Genomic DNA, 20,831 nt, shown 5'->3' on the forward strand with positions numbered 1-20,831 from the left:
TCCTAATACTCGCACGCATGCTCCGGCTGCTTTTTACCCTTTTTACCGGTCAGTGAGACTGGCAACGCTGTCGTATTTCCTCCGTCACTGCTTGTACCATTCACCTCTGAATCATGGGTGATGCAGCTATGCAGTCACCTATTTGGCTATTTCAAATCTAAAAAATATTTGTCTACTTTTGTTCTCGGTGGATTGTTATTACAAGAAAATCGTTGGGTGGCTATCAATAAATGACTCTCCTTGTATTTAAGATTTACTTTACTCACATACACCTACTTGTATGTGAACAGATTGGACCCGAAAGGTTACTCCAATACGGAGAGGTGAACAGATTCACCAGTACTTCAACATGGTGGAGATCCTACTTGTGTTAGAAAAAAAAATGGAAATATCATTCATGGCGCCTATTCCTCAATAATCTCTCACTTTTCTCGTCCCACTACTGCAATACCGCTATACATTCTTCCCACCCGCAACCAACATCACTCTATCTCAATCTCAATGCTATCTATTTCAGTACTATGGCCGCTAACTTTGTTAGTCCCAAACACCTGCGCAAAGGCCGAAACCCCCATTATAAACCTACCTTCTCATAGTTTACGTCAATTGTTAACCGAGATTGCTACGTTAAAGACTGAAATAATTCCTTTTTTTTTTCGAAACACAATATAAATACAAACGCCTGCATACGCGCATGTACACCCTCGTATGAGCACCTCGGAATGAATGGTTGGCAGATCTTGAGATTAGCAAAGTCCCTCTAGGTGTATCGCTGTCGACAATATGACCTCTGGAAGGATATAATCGCTTAGTTCACTCTTCTCTTTAAATTATTTTGTATCCTTTGATGAAAAAAGCGTATACTTCACAAAATCCGACAGGAGACAATGAGCACTGGATATGTTTGGGACCGACGGGGAATTAATTTGAAAAGGTTTGCCATCAACTAAGCCGAGAGCTACCACTCTGCTAGCAGCCAGGCAGCCAGGTGGTGCCGCGGCGAGGGCCAGGAGGACGCACGAGCAAGCGGCCAAACCGAGCTGCAGGCAGCCCGGCACGTTACACGCAGTGGCAGCGCGAGAGCGAGCGCGCCCCGCATCCGCTAGCGCGGAGACGGGGGCCGAAAGGGAGAGGTGAGCTGGAGCGAGCGACTCCCCCCGCGGGGCACATCGTTTGATTAATCAGTGGCTTGTAAGTATAGTAGTTTTTCTTTTCGAATTAATCGCGCAATAATTCAGTCCCCGCCCCACTCGCCGTCTCGCGCAGCCGCACACGGCTCCTGCTGGAGAGCGCGTCGTCGTGGTGGTAGATTTTTGGGAGGGCATGAGAATAAAAGAAAGGCTCACCACCAATCTATAAATAGCCGCCACCTCCCTCGCCTTTCCCTCCACCCCAACAGCATCCTCCTCGCCCATCTCCTCCTCCCTCTTCCTCATTCTCGGCATCCCTTCACCCGTCGCAGACTTGCAGTCTCCTTCCTCCTCCGCGCGCCCTTTCCTAGCTCGCTCCGTTCACAGCGGCTAGCGGAGCAGGAGCGAAAGCAAAAAAAGGCCATGGGCGCCCTCCTGCTCTTCGTCTGCCTCCTGGCGCCGTTCGTGCTCGCCTGCGCCGCCCGCGGCAGGCGGCGGCGGGCGGCGGCGCCGGCGTCGTCGGCGTGCGGCAAGGCGCTGCCGCTGCCGCCGGGGTCCATGGGGTGGCCGTACGTGGGCGAGACGTTCCAGCTCTACTCCTCCAAGAACCCCAACGTGTTCTTCGCCCGGAAGCAGAACCGGTCCGGGCCCATCTTCAAGACGCACATCCTGGGGTGCCCCTGCGTGATGGTGTCCAGCCCGGAGGCGGCGCGCTTCGTGCTCGTCACGCAGGCGCACCTCTTCAAGCCTACCTTCCCGGCCAGCAAGGAGCGCATGCTGGGCCCGCAGGCCATCTTCTTCCAGCAGGGCGACTACCACGCCCACCTCCGCCGCCTCGTCTCCCGGGCCTTCTCCCCGGAGGCCATCCGCGCCTCCGTGCCGGCCATCGAGGCCATCGCGCTGCGCTCGCTCCGCTCCTGGGACGGCCAGCTCGTCAACACCTTCCAGGAGATGAAGCTGGTGAGCGGCTATTACTTGCTTGCTTCTAGCTGCTGCTTGCCTGCTTGCTCCTCCTCCTCTGATCTGCGTCGTGCTCTGTTCCGAAATCAAAATCAGAATCGGAATCAAATGCTCTGTGCTGATTGTCTTGTCCCGCTGCAGTACGCGCTGAATGTGGCATTGCTGTCCATCTTCGGCGAGGAGGAGATGCGCTACATCGAGGAGCTGAAGCAGTGCTACCTGACCCTGGAGAAGGGGTACAACTCGATGCCGGTGAACCTGCCGGGCACCCTGTTCCACAAGGCCATGAAGGCCCGCAAGCGCCTGGGCGACATCGTGGCCCACATCATCTCGGCGCGCCGCGAGCGCCGGCAGCGCGGGAGCGACCTCCTGGCCTCCTTCCTGGACGGCCGCGAGGCGCTCACCGACGCCCAGATCGCCGACAACGTCATCGGCGTCATCTTCGCCGCCCGCGACACCACCGCCAGCGTCCTCACCTGGATGGTCAAGTTCCTCGGCGACCACCCCTCGGTGCTCAAGGCCGTCATCGTAAGTGTCCACTCATCCATCCATCCTATCGATCGAAAGCAAGCAACCAGTGGTCTGATGCTGAATGAATCCCCAACCCAACCATCGCAGGACGAGCAGGAGGAGATCGCGCGGTCCAAGTGCTCCCCCGACGCGCCCCTGACGTGGGCGGACACCCGGCGGATGCGCATGACGAGCCGGGTGATCCAGGAGACGATGCGGGTGGCGTCCATCCTGTCCTTCACCTTCCGGGAGGCCGTGGAGGACGTGGAGTACCAAGGTGAGGATGCGACCTCGCTCGCTCGCTCACTCACATCCCTCGCTGTCAAGCAAGCTCCGCCAGCAGTTATTAGTCGGCCTGGCTCGGCTCCCCGTTTGCTCACGTCCCTGTCCCCGTCGTGCGCTGCTGTGGATGAACTGGACGGACGGGACGGCTTCCTAACCGAAAATGAATAGACTAACTCACCAGTGCGCTGGCTGCCTCTGCAGGGTACCTGATCCCCAAGGGCTGGAAGGTGCTGCCCCTGTTCCGGAACATCCACCACAGCCCCGACCACTTCCCCTGCCCGGAAAAGTTCGACCCCTCCCGATTCGAGGTCAGTGTGCATCTAGCTGGTATCTGATGAATCGTGGACGCGCGAGCGAGCATGTCATCTGACGAGAGCAATGGATGGATGCAGGTGGCGCCCAAGCCCAACACGTTCATGCCCTTCGGCAACGGGACCCACTCGTGCCCCGGCAACGAGCTCGCCAAGCTGGAGATGCTCGTGCTCTTCCACCACCTCGCCACCAAGTACAGGTGGTCCACCTCCAAGTCCGAGAGCGGCGTGCAGTTCGGCCCCTTCGCGCTGCCGCTCAACGGCCTGCCCATGACCTTCACCCGCAAGGACTGATCGAGCCGGCACGCACCGGATGCACGGTGGTATTGGTATTGGTATATGCTCCTACTTGTACTAAGCAATACCCAGGCACGGCACGCGGAAACCGCTGCCGGAATTGGGCGTCGGCCGCGGGCGCCGGTCGCCATCGGCCATCGGATCAGGCATGGGATCGCAGAAAGATCACGCAAGACGATAGCCCTTGTACAGATTCTTCCTCAGCTCTCAGCTGGTAGGACCGGACCGCAACAAGCCGGAAGAGGAGACCAGAGACACAAAGATTAGGCGTAGCCGCGTAGGTGTCAGTCAGTCAGTCGGTCAGTGTTAAGCTAAGCTAAGCTGCTCCAGTAGGCATCAGACGCCACAAAGAAGTGGCGCTCAACTGTAAACCAAACCCATTTTGATCTTCTTCTTATCCCCCCCCCCCTTTAGATTTTTTTTAAAAAAAGCCAGCCAGACAGCACCCTATAGGAGAAGAACAAGAAAACAAAAAAGAAAGGAGAAGAGAGGAGGCCCCTGATTGGGATTGTAAGCAAAGCTAGTTGTCCGCCTGAAAGCAGGCTGGCAGCTAGGCCGAATAATCCATGGACGGATGGATGGATGCATCGCCGGAGTCAAAAAAGAACCACGTCCTCGTCCCGCAGCTACGGCCCGGGACGGCGACACACCCTCTTGTATTTTGTTTCGTCCAACGCAAGAGACAGTGACTGCTTTCGGAACAGCTACTGCTCGAACTAATTTAATTGCCAAGTGCGTGCGCATTGCGTTGGCTCTGCTGCTCCTTCTCCGGCGATTAAGTTGTTAAGCAGTATCAACTCTGGATCGCCTCATGTGTTCTGTCCGTGCATGCTTGTCGGTACCCCAGGACTGGGGTACCCCCTCTTGCTGTGACTAGGCAAGAGCCTTAGTAGTCATCCTTGACTACAACCAAACAGCCGGACCCCTGCAGTCCGAAGTCCTGTCCTCCCGACAAAGGTCCGGACCTGTTCCGCGGCCGGGGAAGGTCTGGGAACGCCACGTGTCCCAGGAAAAACAGGCGCTCAAGCGCAAGCAGCCAGGGCTCCGGACCTCCCAAGGAATCCAGACCCCCGCGGGGTCCCGGACCCCTCATAGGGTCCTGGATAGCAACCGGACCCCTCTCGAAGGGAAAGTTTGGACGCCCCGCCTCAGGGCGGTCCGGGGCCGACACGTGTATGAAGTCCTTGGTCTCCATATTGAGGTCCACCTACCTTCGCATTCATTGCAGTAGGTGGACATCCACTTTGATATAGTGGAAGCCGAGGCGTTTGACTGACCAGGGGGCACTATTGATCGCGTATTACCAAGGCAGTGGAGCCGATGGCGCCGCCCATGCCGCGTCTGCCAGTCTGCCGTAACAGTCGGATACGACGGCTCGGCTTCACCCATTATGACGCTACATAATAGCCTCAGCAGGCCACGCCGCAAGCTACGCTACTCCAACGGGCACCTAGCTGACGGAACAAGAGAAGACCCCTGTGACAGGAGAGCAGCAGTACGCATATCGAAGGAAAGATTCGCTACCACTGTAGCCGCATTCACGTTGGGCCCACCTGTCGGGGCATCGACGTCCTATGTATCCGCTCCCCCTTGATCTATAAAAGGAGGGAGCGCCGCTAGAAAACCTCAGGCTGGGCAAGAGCCAAGGCCAGCAGAGGATAGGTTCATTCACACAACCAAGACAATACATCTCCCAGTGGACGTAGGGTATTACGCTCCGGCGGCCCGAACCACTCTAAATCGAGTGTTCTTGAGTCCTTGTCTCAGCGAAGATCCAGCCCCATCGCCTAGTACTTCCCCGAGTACTCCCTCACTGGGAATAGGCGGGTGCGCTCCGCCACCCGGCTGTGGGTACCCCTAAAAATCCCCACAACATTTTGGCGCCGTCCGTGGGGAGGACAGGCGTTGGCTGGATCTTCAGGCCTCTAGGCTGTGTTCTCCCTCTGCAACGGCGAACTTGAAGATGAAGGAAGGCACACTCACTCCGCATGCTATGGCACCGGCACTCCGACGCCCTCGGTGCGGCGGCGCACGGCAGCGGCGCCTGCTGTGTGTCGCCACCGCGACACCTCAGAGCCGGCGTAGCAACGCACAGCGGAGGCGCCGCTGCGCGCCGCTGCTCCTACGTCGACTCAAGGTTTTCTCTCAAGCAACGGCCACGCCTCCTCAGCGGTGGCATGGTGTCGGCTCAAGGCTTTCTCTCAACATGGAGCCTGGAGCCGACGGCCATCCCGGAGGAAGTTGACCGTGTCGTCCCGCCGTCTCCAGCGCCGGAGATCCACCTCAGCGTTGCTCGGTGCTGCTGCAGACAGGACCCCGCCTCCTCGTGCGGGGGCCCCTGGCGCTAGCACCAAGGACAAGCCGGCGAACGACCGCACTTCTCCACGCGTCGCACCGGTCCATCTGCTGCGCAAGGGCTCTGGTTTCCATCGGCAACGGCGACGGCAGGGGGAGGGGGCCTCTTCCATTCAAAGCCAAAGAATTTGTCTCATGCCATGTAAGCATGTGACAGCTCTTAGGCAAGGAGGGGTCCCCCGAGCTCCCGAGGTGATGCTGGATGATGCGGTTCAGGCACGTTCAGGGCGCCTTCACCTCCGAAGAAGAACACGCTGTATAGCATGCAGCCGTAGGTTACTCCTAAGAAAGGAATGAGAGATTTTCTCCTTTGTAATAGCGTGGTGTCTACGTGTGTGTCCAGAGCGGTCAAGGTCCGACCTTGTAAACCCGACCTCTGGCCCTATCACACAAACAGGCAAAAGCGGTCCGGAGCGGTGGAGGTCCGTCCTCGTAATCCCGACCTCCGATGTATACCGTGACAACCACAATAATAAAGGAGATTTTCCTCCTCAGTTTTGCCTAGGCTCCACCCTGATTACATTTATTCGCCTTGGTTTAACTATTCTTTTCTCTTGACCGGAGTTTCCCTTATTGCTAACAATCCAAGTTAAGTTGCTGGCTTGTGGTCAGGTAAAGACACCCCTTCTAGCTGGAAGGCGGTCCGGACCCCTAAGGACCTGCTCTGGAGAAGTGGTATTTGTATCCTGGGGTAGAGAAGCTCCGCGTGGCTTAGCCTGGTAATGTACCCTAAGTTTACGTACTTCACTACCCTGTTACAAGTACTCTAGTATCCAGGACTGCTGACTTTAGAGGTCCCGGGCTCTCTTCTAGTATAAGGCTTGGTTTCTTTGCACCTTACTATGAGGTCCGGTAACATGCTTCATCGGATTGTCAGCCACGGTCGCTCCAAGTCCACTCCGGTGGCCCGCTCCGGCGGAGACCGCTCGCCACGGTCGCTCCAAGTCCACTCCGGTGGCCCGCTCCGGCGGAGACCGCTCGCCACGGTCGCTCCAAGTCCACTCCGGTGGCCCGCTCCGGCGGAGACCGCTCGCCACGGTCGCTCCAAGTCCACTCCGGTGGCCCGCTCCGGCGGAGACCGCTCGCCACGGTCGCTCCAAGTCCACTCCGGTGGCCCGCTCCGGCGGAGACCGCTCGCCACGGTCGCTCCAAGTCCACTCTGGTGGCCCGCTCCGGCGGAGACCGCTCGCCACGGTCGCTCCAAGTCCACTCCGGTGGCCCGCTCCGGCGGAGACCGCTCGCCACGGTCGTTCCAAGTCCACTCCGGTGGCCCGCTCCGGCGGAGACCGCTCGCCACGGTCGCTCCAAGTCCACTCCGGTGGCCCGCTCCGGCGGAGACCGCTCGCCACGGTCGTTCCAAGTCCACTCCGGTGGCCCGCTCCGGCGGAGACCGCTCGCCCCGGTCGCTCCAAGTCCACTCCGGTGGCCCGCTCCGGCGGAGACGGTCGACAAAAGCCGGGTCCGGGAAGTAGTGCTACCCCCTGAGCGATCCGAAGTCCGTGTAGCCGCTTAGCTTGGTTCTGTACCCTAAGCCTACACCTTCGTCGCCCCGTGGAGAGCACTCTAGTACCTAAACCAGGCAACAATCATACCGGCCTCAGGGGTCCGGGATGCCCACTCTCTCCAAGAGCACACCAACGCAATCAAGTTGCGTCGGAACACATCACGGTGGTGGCCCCACCCGCGGGTTCATACCTCTCCCGAGGTGGGCCCGGGGGCCACTGTCGGTACCCCAGGACTGGGGTACCCCCTCTTGCTGTGACTAGGCAAGAGCCTTAGTAGTCATCCTTGACTACAACCAAACAGCCGGACCCCTGCAGTCCGAAGTCCTGTCCTCCCGACAAAGGTCCGGACCTGTTCCGCGGCCGGGGAAGGTCTGGGAACGCCACGTGTCCCAGGAAAAACAGGCGCTCAAGCGCAAGCAGCCAGGGCTCCGGACCTCCCAAGGAATCCAGACCCCCGCGGGGTCCCGGACCCCTCATAGGGTCCTGGATAGCAACCGGACCCCTCTCGAAGGGAAAGTTTGGACGCCCCGCCTCAGGGCGGTCCGGGGCCGACACGTGTATGAAGTCCTTGGTCTCCATATTGAGGTCCACCTACCTTCGCATTCATTGCAGTAGGTGGACATCCACTTTGATATAGTGGAAGCCGAGGCGTTTGACTGACCAGGGGGCACTATTGATCGCGTATTACCAAGGCAGTGGAGCCGATGGCGCCGCCCATGCCGCGTCTGCCAGTCTGCCGTAACAGTCGGATACGACGGCTCGGCTTCACCCATTATGACGCTACATAATAGCCTCAGCAGGCCACGCCGCAAGCTACGCTACTCCAACGGGCACCTAGCTGACGGAACAAGAGAAGACCCCTGTGACAGGAGAGCAGCAGTACGCATATCGAAGGAAAGATTCGCTACCACTGTAGCCGCATTCACGTTGGGCCCACCTGTCGGGGCATCGACGTCCTATGTATCCGCTCCCCCTTGATCTATAAAAGGAGGGAGCGCCGCTAGAAAACCTCAGGCTGGGCAAGAGCCAAGGCCAGCAGAGGATAGGTTCATTCACACAACCAAGACAATACATCTCCCAGTGGACGTAGGGTATTACGCTCCGGCGGCCCGAACCACTCTAAATCGAGTGTTCTTGAGTCCTTGTCTCAGCGAAGATCCAGCCCCATCGCCTAGTACTTCCCCGAGTACTCCCTCACTGGGAATAGGCGGGTGCGCTCCGCCACCCGGCTGTGGGTACCCCTAAAAATCCCCACAACAATGCTTTTAAGGAACAAAGTCTGCACTGCACTGCACCTCTGGAAAACAAAATATTGGTTGGACTTTGGGGGTGTAGTACGGCTCCCCCCGGGTCAAACTGAAGAAACCATAATTCATATTGTGGCTCTGATGGTCTTTAGACTATTCCTTCTGCTCCTTATTCTCGTTTTAGAATGGTTAAGTGTCTTCTACAAAATTTGCCATACAACTTGTATTACTTTTAAGAAAGAGAGGAACAAATAATTTTTGAGTGGCAATTGGTGAAGCCAAACATAAACCCTAAGGCTGATTTCCATCCCTCCCCCCCCCCCTCTCTCCCTCCCTTTCTTCCTCCTCTCCCCTAAAAAATGGAGGGGACTCAAGGGGAGCTCTACTATTCTTTTTGAGTGGCCTTGTGAGTGCAGGGGTGTGTGTGTGTGTGTGTTGGGGGTTGGGGTGGGGGGTGGTGGTGGGGGGTGAGGGGGGGTGGGGGGTAATTCACCCCAGACCCATAGTGCCCCTGGCAATCGTATTTTGTTTTGCCATTATTCTCGTTCTAGAATGTTTATTTTACTGTTTTCGCTCTTCAAACTTTCTTGGAAGAGAGACATAAGAGAATTTTCGAGGGGCAATTGGTTATTCCCTCTATTCTTGAAGGCTCAAATGTATTCCACAAAAATTGAAACGTAACTTGTATTTTTTTTCTCTTCTTACAACTAGTATGGAAGAGAGAAGCAAGAGAATTTTGTTGGAAATATTTCAGTTAAGATATTGTGATCTTCACTATTAAGGAAGCGTTTAAACCATCTAAACGCGATTAAGGAAACCTAATGATAAAACCCTAATGGGCTGTGATCAGCAGGCCCATTAGGCCCGTTTCCAGAGGCTGGCCCCCAGCCCCACAGTGCCTATAAATATAAGGTCATGGTTAGCACCTTGATCACCCCATTCATCTCAATCTAAAACCCTAGCCACCGCTAGTCTGATCGCTGAAGGCACTGGAGGGGTTTGGAAGGCCAAGCACTCCCGTTTGGCTCCCGGAGGACGCCGATTCGCCGCTGCGTCTTCTACACCGACAAGGACGCCTACTTCCTCTACGGATCAGGCGTAAATGGCTGCTGCAACTGCTAACGCTGGTATAATGTTTACCAATTTATTCCGCATTAGATTGATTTGTCATGAACTAGGTTATGTTAAGATCTTGGGTTATTAGCCTCTAATGTTTAAGCCTGGCTAATTCTAACAATCGGTATCATGAGCCATCTTAACCTAGTCTTGCACGGTCAATTTTTGAGTATGTTTATGCCTCTGATTTTCGTCAGTTTAAGATGCAATTAGATCCTGCATAATGGCTTTTATGTGTTAATTATGCGTGATTAGATCTAAATCATGGTTAATTAAGTTTCTGATCACGAGATTAGATCTAATCTAATTCGGCTTAGGTCAAGTTTAAGATTAATCTTGATCTGTTAATGCTAAGTGTCTCGGATTAGATGCAATCATGCCTGAGTAATGAATCAGTTTAAGTTAATGCCATGATTAAATAAGTAATCAAGGTTAGGGTTTACTTTTACTTACTGTTTTCCCCAAATTTATGCCTCTGTTAAGTTAACTTCCACGAAATTAGATCCAAATCCATGAAATTGATGCATCAGTAAGCATTAAGAAGGAGGGGAAAAATCAATTTTCAGATCGCATAAGAAATCCCCAAATTCCGTGATGAACCCTAACCCTAACCCTAAGATTGAATCTTACCTTGTGACCATGAGTTGGTTCACTGAGAATAAGCGGCGGCCAGGCTCGCGCGGAGCACGTGGCCATCAGCACGCGGCGCTGGCGCTCCACGCGGCCCACGCGGGCGCGCAGCACCCGCGCGTGGAGCCGACGCGGCGGCCGGCCAGAGCCGCAGTACCGCGCGCGCAGCCTCCCGCGGCGGCGGCGCGTGGCCTTGCTCCTGCGCGGCTCGCGTGCCGAGCCCCTGGCGGCGGCTCCAAGGCTGACGCACAGCGGCGCATGAGGGCTGGGCCCGCACGGGGTCGCGAGGACGAGTCCGCCCCACCAGCGCTGGGCGCGCGGCGCCCCTGGCACGCGCTCCGGCGCATGAGAAGCCAGGCGGCGGCCGGCCCGAGCGCGTGAAGGGGCAGAGCTGCAGCATGCGGCGCCCGCGACGCGCACGAGGCCCGCGGCCCGCGCATGAGGGGCGCCAGCGGCGGCGGCGCGTCTCGGGCCAGTGAGCTGCGGCGGCTGCTGTCGCATGAACAAGGAAAGGGAGTGGAATTGATTTAGAGTTCAGACATGTCTCCACTCTTTTATATGAAACCACATCAGTTTGTGGCCCTTGGATCATGACGAACGGTCCAGATTGCTTCGCCATTAGGGTTTCGCGGGATGGGCCAAATGGGCCGACTGCACAGTTTGGGCTGCGCGCATGGGGATGTTTTTGGGCCTGTTTCATGAGTTTTAGCCCAGTTTAATGTTTAAAGCCTTTTCTTTTATTGTTTCTTATGATTTAAGCTTAATTTTAATTGTTGTTATGTTTAAAGGCTTTAATTATTTCTGTTGCACTTTTATTACCAGCATTATGTTTATTTAATTTTTTCCATGAGTTATGTAAATGCTTTTAATTATGTTTTAATTGCATTTATTCACTGAAAATTATGTTCATCCACCATAAGCAATTAAGATGCACTCTATTTAAATGGAACCATCGGGAAGTTTATTTAGAGCACTTGTAATTAATTCTGACCATCGTTGATTTAATTACGAGTTTTAATGATAAATTTCGTTTGTTTTCCCCATCGGTGATGCAAATTGAAATTTATGTATGATTTTAATCAGACCATCGTAGGGTTAATATCATACTTCTTATGCGCATCTTAATTGTGAGTTTAATTAAGTTATTATTCTCATGATTTTCAGTGAACACTGTGACGGGCTACCTGAAGTCCATTGAGCCCCTGAATGGCACCAACTATCCAAGCTGGTATAAAGATGTTCAGGTGGCCATTGCTGTGTGCGAGTATGATCTCGCCTTACGTCAAGACAAGCCAGCAGAGCCCGCTGATCCCAATGGTGATCGTACTGCCATTGAGAAGTGGGAGAGATCAGACAGGATGGCCAACATGATCATTAAGAACACGATCACACCGGCCATTTGTGGTGCTATTCCTGATAAGGATCAGGATGGTAATGAGCTGAGCGCCAAGGCATATCTTGCCAAGGTGGAGGAGAACTTTAAGAGTTCTTCCAAGACTTATGCTAGCACCCTGATCATGAAAATGCTGACTTCACAGTATGATGGGCAAAGTGGAATCAGGGAGCACATTATGAGCATGTGTGACATGGCAAATAAGCTGAAGACACTGGATATGGCTATCTCTGATGGTTTTCTGGTGCACTTCATCATGACTTCTCTGCCAGCACAGTACAGTCCCTTCAAAATAAGCTACAACACTCAGAAGGCGACTTGGAGCATGGCTGAGCTCATTAGCTACTGTGTTGAGGAAGAAGAAAGGCAGAAAGCTGAGAGGATGAAGGATGCTGTCAACATGGTCAGCGAGCGCTTTGGGCGTGTTAGCATGAGCAACACTCCTAAGCATCAGGCTGAATCTGGCAGCAGCAGGCAGCATAAGAGAAAGTTTAAGGGCCATAAGAGCAAGGCCGTGTCACATAAGAAGACCTCTAATGAGAGGCTGTGCAAGTTTTGCAAGTCACCTAAACATGAGCAGAAGGATTGCCATGGATTTAAGGAGTGGCTTAAGAACAAAGGTACAATTACTGATTATGTATCTTTTATTGATGAATCATTCTTAGTGAATTTTTCTCCCAATACTTGGTGGATTGACTCAGGTGCCACTGTGCACATTTCCAATTCACTGCAGGTATTCAGTTCGATCCGAACTATAAGAGAGGGGGAGCGAAGTCTAAGAGTGGCTGATGGCAATGAAGTGAAGGTTGAAGGCATTGGGAGCTTCAATTTGGAGTCACCAGGCGGCTTCAACCTTAGTTTGCATGATGTTCTTTATGTTCCCAGTTTGAAAAGAAACCTTATTTCAGTTTCGCGTTTAGATAAGTCGGGACATATTTGTGAGTTTGGCAACTCAGTGTGCAACATTAAATTTCATAATTTAAGTGTGGGCCTTGGTCATTTGCAAGGCGATCTTTATTTGCTCTCTCTTGATAAAGTTTATTCTGCAATGAATGTGGATGATGTATCGCATAAGCGTAAGCGTGATGATGAGACGTCTTCGAAATTGTGGCATTGTCGTTTGGGCCACATTTCGAGGGGGAGAATTGAGCGTCTCATAAGAGAAGAGATACTCCATTCATTAGATCTCTCAGACTTAGATCAACAATGCGTTGATTGTATTAAGGGGAAATTCGCTAAGACAATTAAGAAAGGAGCTACTCGGAGTACGGGCCTATTAGAAATAATTCATACTGATATTTGTGGCCCGTTCCCAGTAAAGTCTGTTGATGGTTTTGACTCGTTCATTACTTTCACAGATGACTTCTCTCGTTATGGTTATATTTACCCCATTCGTGATCGATCCGAGTCATTAGATAAATTCAAAATATTCAAGGCTGAAGTGGAAAATCAGCATAATGTCACTATTAAATTAGTGAGATCGGATCGAGGTGGTGAATATTATGGGAGACATGCTCCATTCGGCCAAGTACCTGGACCATTCGCTAAGTATCTTGAAGAGAATGGCATAAAGGCCCAGTACAGTATGCCGGGTGAACCACAGCAAAACGGAGTTGCTGAGCGTCGTAATCGTACACTAATGGACATGGTACGTAGCATGCTTAGTTATTCTACTTTGTCTGTGGAGTTGTGGATGGAAGCATTAAAAACAGCTGCGCACATACTTAATCGTGTTCCTTCCAAATCCGTGCCAAAAACACCTTATGAGTTGTGGTTTGGGAAGAAACCATCGCTTAATTATTTGCGTGTGTGGGGCTGTCCAGCCGAAGCTAAGTTATTTAATCCACAGCAAAAGAAATTAGATGATAAGATGGTGAGCTGCTATTTCATCGGATACCCTGATAAGTCTAAGGGATACCGATTCTACTGTCCTGATCGTTTCACTAAGTTTGTTGAGACCAGGCAGGCTGTATTCCTAGAGGATGCAGGAATCAGTGGGAGCTTTCCGAGGAGGGAAATAAATCTTGAAGAAATACGGGCTGAGCTTCCCATCCCGGTGATTCAAGAAACAGTAACACCTCAGTTAGTGCCGCTGTTCGTTCCTTCCGTTCAGAGCACACCATCTGTTCAGATTACGTCTCCTGTTCAGAGTACTAGCGCTGCTCCGCCTGTTGAAGTAGCTCCTGAGCCTGCGAGCGAACAACAAGCTGAGCAAATAGCGCCTAATGATGAAGTTGAGAACCCTGTGGAGGTGCCTCAGACTGCACCTCAACCAGCACCTCAGCCTGTTGAACCATTAAGAAGATCACAGCGGGCTAGGAAACAGACAGTTTTCCCTGATTGTGAAACATACTTAAGTGAAGACATGTATGATATTGGGAAAGCTGATGATCCTAACTCATTTAGAGAGGCAGTATCATGTGAGAACTCTGCCAAATGGGTTGAGGCCATGGAAGAAGAGCTTAAGTCCATGAGTTCCAATGATGTTTGGGATCTGGTAGATATTCCTAATGGAGTCAAACCAGTAGGCTGTAAATGGGTCTACAAGACTAAACGTGATTCTAAAGGGAATGTCGAACGATTCAAAGCAAGGCTTGTAGCCAAAGGTTTTACACAAAAGGAAGGGGTTGATTATAATGAAACTTTCTCCCCTGTGTCTAAGAAAGATTCATTCAGAATCGTTATGGCGCTAGTGGCTCATTATGACTTAGAGCTACATCAGATGGATGTCAAAACTGCGTTCCTTAATGGTGACTTGGATGAGACCATCTTCATGGCACAACCGGAAGGTTTTGTTGTGAAGGGCAAGGAACATTTAGGATGCAGACTTAAGAAATCCATTTACGGGCTTAAGCAAGCGTCAAGACAATGGAACCTTAAATTCGATCAAGTGATTAAGAAATTCGGATTTAAGGAGAATGATGTGGATAATTGTATCTACACTAAGATAAAGGGTGGTAAATTTATAATTCTAGTGCTTTATGTGGATGATATCCTATTAGCGAGCAGTGATAAGCGTATGCTGCATGAGACAAAGGGATTTCTTTCATCCAATTTTGATATGAAAGATCTTGGTGAAGCCTCTTATGTTCTGGGCATTGAGATACACCGAGATAGGACCAAAGGAGTATTAGGATTGTCTCAAAAAGCATATATTGAGAAAATGCTTAAGAGATTTAATATGGATAAGAGTAAGGCCACACCTGTTCCATTAGCGAAGGGCGATAAGTTTAGTGAAGCCCAATGTCCTAAGAACCAATTGGAATCAGATGAGATGAAGGACATACCTTATGCTTCAGCTGTCGGAAGCCTGATGTATGCACAAGTCTGTACGCGTCCTGACTTGGCATTTGCTACCGGAATGTTTGGAAGATATCAGAAAAATCCAGGAAAGGTCCACTGGGTTGGTGTCAAGAAGGCATTACGTTACTGCCAAGGCACTAAAGACTTCATGCTCACATACAGAAGATCAGATAACCTTGAAGTTGTGGGTTATACTGATGCTGACTTTGCTGGATGTGTGGATAGTAGGAAATCTACATCAGGATATATCTACATGTTAGCTGGTGGAGCTATATCATGGAAAAGCTCTAAGCAAAGTTTAGTTGCAGCGTCGACGATGCAAGCTGAGTTTGTGGCATGCTATGAAGCAACTGGACAGGCTGTTTGGCTTAAGAATTTTATTCCGGGCCTCAAGGTAATTGACAGCATTACGGAACCTATAACGTTATACTGCGATAATCAGTCTGCAGTATTCTTTTCGAGTAACAACAAGTCAAGTGGTGCTTCCAAACACATTGACCTTAAGTATCGTGTTGTGAAAGAAAGATGCCAGGATCGAACCATTAAGATTGAGCACATAAGAACTAATTCTATGTTAGCGGATCCGCTCACTAAAGGCTTACCACCGAACGTGTTTAAGCAGCACGTTACTAATATGGGTTTGGTGGATAGTCTTTAGGTCCTGGTTTAGGGCCATTATGACTCCTAACTAACGAATAAGCGTTCTACCGAGGTGTTTCAGTGAGACTGTGGGTAATGGGGTCACAGTAGTGCATCAAGCTACTGACGACGCATTGGTCCCGTACTTTCTGTTACTACTAAGGGTGAACATTAGTATGATACGAACATTAGCCTTAACCGTTCGATCAAGTGGGAGAATGTTGGAAATATTTCAGTTAAGATATTGTGATCTTCACTATTAAGGAAGCGTTTAAACCATCTAAACGCGATTAAGGAAACCTAATGATAAAACCCTAATGGGCTGTGATCAGCAGGCCCATTAGGCCCGTTTCCAGAGGCTGGCCCCCAGCCCCACAGTGCCTATAAATATAAGGTCGTGGTTAGCACCTTGATCACCCCATTCATCTCAATCTAAAACCCTAGCCACCGCTAGTCTGATCGCTGAAGGCACTGGAGGGGTTTGGAAGGCCAAGCACTCCCGTTTGGCTCCCGGAGGACGCCGATTCGCCGCTGCGTCTTCTACACCAACAAGGACGCCTACTTCCTCTACGGATCAGGCGTAAATGGCTGCTGCAACTGCTAACGCTGGTATAATGTTTACCAATTTATTCCGCATTAGATTGATTTGTCATGAACTAGGTTATGTTAAGATCTTGGGTTATTAGCCTCTAATGTTTAAGCCTGGCTAATTCTAACAAATTTTTTTGGGGCAATAGGCTATTCCCATTGTATCATTATTCTTGTTCTAGAATGCTAAAACTCTTCTACAAAAACTTCCATGAGTCTTTAAATGTTTGTTCAAATGAAATTGTTAATTTTTATTTTACGGGTTCCCCGACGGTGCAAATTGTTTAGGCAGAGCAACACTTTAGAATTAGATTTCGCCATGTTACGGACCAGGATCACCATATCCTTCAGGTTTATAGAGGGTTAGGGTAATTCACTACTGTTAAGCGATACGGTCATTTGTTATTTTTGAGCAATTATGGTGATGTTAGAGGTTTGTGGGTGTGGTGGGGGGGGTTATAGTCCTCCAATAGTAAAAGTTAGTAGTGTAAATTTAAAGGCAACAGGTAGATCTAAGCCAGTATTGAATGTTGTGCAGTGAGAGAGAAGCACATTGAAAAACGTTATAGACTGACTGCTAATTCTCGCTAGCTATTCACTTTTGCTACTGTTCATCAAGTAAAAAACTATTTTTACTAGCTTTAATCTATTCCTTTGGAGGAGGCCTAATACGTGGCCACGCGTGTGTGTTAGACATTGGAACATGTAAGATGGCGGGCAGTCGTGAGACATTACCCTGACCCCTCTGACATTGGAAGAGCTACTAGCACTGGCCTACTTCAGACACTGGAAGGGCTAGCTCCAAGTGGCCTATTACCTCTCTTTATTCCGAATCCCCTCATGATGAGACGCCGATTGATCCGATTGGATGACTCCTCCGTCTCCCTTGGATCTCCCGCAAGATTAAGCTAAAGTACTTCCCCGATTTCCCTCGGGATGAACCGAGGAAGTGTCCTCGCACGTAGTTCAGCCCAGGGATAGGCGCGAGCGATTGACTTTGGAGGCTGACCACGAGCCTGGAGCCTGGAGCGGAGCGGCCCGCCGACGGCGCGCGCGCTTGCGGCCGGGGGCTGGGTCGAAGCTTCCTGGAAGCGGCGGCGGCACGCGCAGTAGGTCGCCTGCCTGCCTGCCTCCGGCCTAGTGCCCGCTCCAATGGCTAGACAGATGGAATCCTATCCTCTGTGCCAATTATTCAGCCAGTCGGGCGCGCGATCACGAGCCGGCCGGCATCACTCGCCCGCCCCGCCAGGGCCCTTGGGCAGCTGCCTGCTGCCGGGCCGCCGGACGGATGCGTGGACAGGCCAATCAGTGCCCCGATTTCTTTACTGCCGCCTCCACCGGCGATCCATCTGGACGCGCCATATACTAATGCTGCCCGCGCCCGTGGCCGGATCGGTGACGACGACGACCCTCGCCGCCGCGGCTCACTGCCATCCCGGCCGGTTCCGTCGTCCTGCGCTGTGTGTGTCGTGTTCGTTTCAGGCCCCGCGACCTGAGCTGGCTCACTGGTCACTGCTAGCTCACGCAGGCATCCCTTTTGTCTAGCTACTCTTGCACATCGTCGTCGAGATTTTGTCGTATGGTTTGCCTGTAAAGCTTCTCTCCTCCCGTCGGCCTACGGGCCTACTAGCGTGCACGAAACCTCGGGCGTCCACACGAAGAAAAGGAGAGAGAGGACGGGGGCAGAGATCGGGCCGTCCCAGCAAAGAAAGGGAAAACTTGGCGACTGCTTGAGCCACACGTGGCGGGATGTGCGAGCCCCTGGATGACCCAAATCCGTCACGTGAAAATTACAGGTCGAAGGAGTATTGTGCCATGAAGTCAGGCTTTATTTTGAGGTGTATTTCCCATCTTGCCGACCTACAAAATCTTCAGACCGAATCCTCGATTTATTGAGAGAAAAATCCAGAAATTAATGTGATTAAAATGTTAGAAAGTCAGCATGACAGAAAAAGGAGAGAAGAAAGGTCGCTCGGAGGAATTAAAGCGAAAACCCTAGGTCATGACTTCTGAGCTGGTTTGATCGGGACACGTGGCATGATATGGTCTCAAGATGATGACATACACACCTTTGTGTCACACGGAAGTTACATGCTGTTACCAAAGTCTATTGTTCTTTCGACGAGATGGGACTTATGCAGGTTTGTAATGTGAGTTGTGACTTGTGACTGTTCTCGTTTAAATTGCCAAAAGGTCAGCCTCTGTGTCAGTTGTATAATTAAGCCCTCAGAAAGACTATCCGAGATTTGCTTTGTGGCTGCTAGTGTATTCCATTCTCTACCAACAGTTAACTTCTAGAAAAATATGCAAATTAATTTTCTCAATTCAGAGTGTAAATGTTTCAGTTTTGTTATGGTTAACTTATCTAAGTTTCATCAAGTTTATAAAACAATATATTAACACCTAAAATACCAGATAAATGCATATTCCTTTGTAGTTTTGATGAAACTAAGGCTCCGTTTGGCATAGCTTTAGCTTCTCTTAAAATAGTTTGTGAAGCGGCTTTTCTGGTGAAGCAGCTTTCCTGGTGAAGCTAAAGCTGTTTTGAAAAACGTTTGGCGAAATAGTTTTTTCCTAGTGAAGCTGGGTGAAGCCACAATTTTTAGATTCACCTTGCTAGTGGAAGCACATGAATGGCTTCACATCACAGGTTGTTTCAAAGGAGAAGCTGCTGCATTTTTACCTCTTTGGCATAACTTCACAAGAAGCTGTTTTTGAAACTCTTCTTGAAGCTATGCCAAAGGGGCTCTAATTTGGTGCGGCAGAGGTTGGTGCATTTTTTTTGCAAAGTTGGTTAAACCTAGAGAAGTTCGACCGAAGATAAAACTAACAATTTGGAAATGGAGGGATTATGTGTTTTTTTTTGAACTTATTAGGTTTACTTATACATTTTATTTGTATAACCTCACAATTAACCTTTTTATTATTCTATGTTATTCATTCAATTAACTAAGACTAATGAAACAGTGTAACTAAGACTAATGAAACAGTGTAAGGAATAAAACTAAGCAAGAACTTTCTATGGGCTTCCTTAGTTAGGATATTGAGATAGAGCACACTTTGTTTGGGATTTCCCTGCTTGGAAGAGTGATCTGATACTAAAAGAGAACATTTCCTCTCTAGTTTAATATGAATTGTTTCTGCAATCTGATGACATGGGATTTTGTCGTGTCATAGAGTAGTCGTAGTTGATTTTAGTGGCATTGACACTGCAGAGGTCACTAAAAAGAATGCAAAATTCAAGGGGCAGGTCAGTCAACGCGCAAGAGGTCAGGTCTCCATCGAGGATGCAGCATCATCTAGTATATAATGTAAACAATGTGTTGACCTCCCAACAGAGTTTCTTGCGGGGTTCTTGTTTCTGACGAAACCAGTGCCAGTTGATGAGTTCTCGTTTCTCTGTATGATTGCCGGCTGCGTGCAATTAACGTGGCCTCTCGAATGCAATTCTCTGACCATATTTAATTCTATTCGATCTACCAGCTAGATCGATTGTTCTTCTTCTTCAGATGCATGCATGCATACCCATCATCCATATCATCCTGCCGTCATGGATAATATAATACAAGTGTATTATATATATATATATATATATATATATATATATATATATATATATATATACATTAGATATGTATTGGTTGGCTTTCTTGTCTGCATAAATAGTTATAATCTATACATACCCACGTTTGGTTTTTGATTCAGCAAGCAAAGTCCAAGGGATTACATCTATATATATGAACAACAAAATCTGTTCATTATTGTGGCTTCTTTTTCATAAAGGAAATATGTGTTGAGTCGTACTTATTAGAGCATCTCTAGCAGATCACCTAAACACATATCACTATTAGGGATTTTAAAGGGTTGATGAATTATTATGTGCCATGCTGACATGATATTTTGAATTACCTGAATATCAAATGAATGATTCATAGTGTTTATGTACAAGTATGGAGAGAAACAGAAAAGAAAGGATTATTAGACCATTCCTAGTGGGAGTTTCATGCACATTAATTAGCATGCCACTTAGGATTATATGATGATATGGCATAGAATTGAAGAAGAAAGTGAAGCAAAAAAAAATAGTTTCATCTAGATGAAACTCTCTCTACCCGAAAACCAACACTCTATAAGTCTTGAAATTAAATGCAACATAGATCCTAGGACATCACAACACAAGAGATAGTTTCAAACATTGTTTCATCATCAACACGATAGATGAGTTATTGGATATCTTATTAGAGAGAAACGTATCACTTCTCTAGCAGTAACTTTTCCTAATCTGAAACTAGCAGTAACTTTTCCTAATCTGAAACTAGCAGTACTGGGGTAGCTTATTAGAGATGTACTCCTGATTAATTGCTGTAGAGGCTCCTACGTCTCCTTCGTATTGATCTTAGAAAAATAAATGTCAACGGGTCCTCATGCATGCATGCATGCCCGGGCGACTTCTGCAGCGCATTCGGGTCCGGGAAGTGCTTCGCTTTCCGTGACCGTGAGACGAGATTTATTTCCACATGTTTTTATATTTCGCAGGTGGCGGAGAATACGCAAGCATGCTC

General features: G+C 50.0%; 2 protein-coding genes across 2 annotated transcripts; both read left to right on the plus strand.

The window, feature by feature from the left end:
- The first annotated feature begins 1,394 nt into the window (after window positions 1–1,394).
- Window positions 1,395–4,244, plus strand: LOC120649354 (abscisic acid 8'-hydroxylase 1). The gene is made up of 5 exons (XM_039926135.1): window positions 1,395–2,090; window positions 2,232–2,618; window positions 2,709–2,877; window positions 3,087–3,193; window positions 3,278–4,244. The coding sequence occupies exons 1-5, from the start codon at window positions 1,554–1,556 to the stop codon at window positions 3,488–3,490; spliced, it is 1,413 nt and encodes a 470-aa protein (XP_039782069.1). The 5' UTR covers window positions 1,395–1,553; the 3' UTR covers window positions 3,491–4,244.
- A 5,393-nt stretch (window positions 4,245–9,637) lies between these two features.
- Window positions 9,638–12,756, plus strand: LOC120649360. Its single transcript, XM_039926148.1, has 3 exons — window positions 9,638–9,727; window positions 11,511–12,359; window positions 12,473–12,756. The coding sequence occupies exons 1-3, from the start codon at window positions 9,703–9,705 to the stop codon at window positions 12,526–12,528; spliced, it is 930 nt and encodes a 309-aa protein (XP_039782082.1). The 5' UTR covers window positions 9,638–9,702; the 3' UTR covers window positions 12,529–12,756.
- Window positions 12,757–20,831: the final 8,075 nt, after the last annotated feature.

This window comes from Panicum virgatum, chromosome 1K (assembly GCF_016808335.1).
Source record: "Panicum virgatum strain AP13 chromosome 1K, P.virgatum_v5, whole genome shotgun sequence".
Classification (NCBI taxonomy): domain Eukaryota; kingdom Viridiplantae; phylum Streptophyta; class Magnoliopsida; order Poales; family Poaceae; genus Panicum; species Panicum virgatum.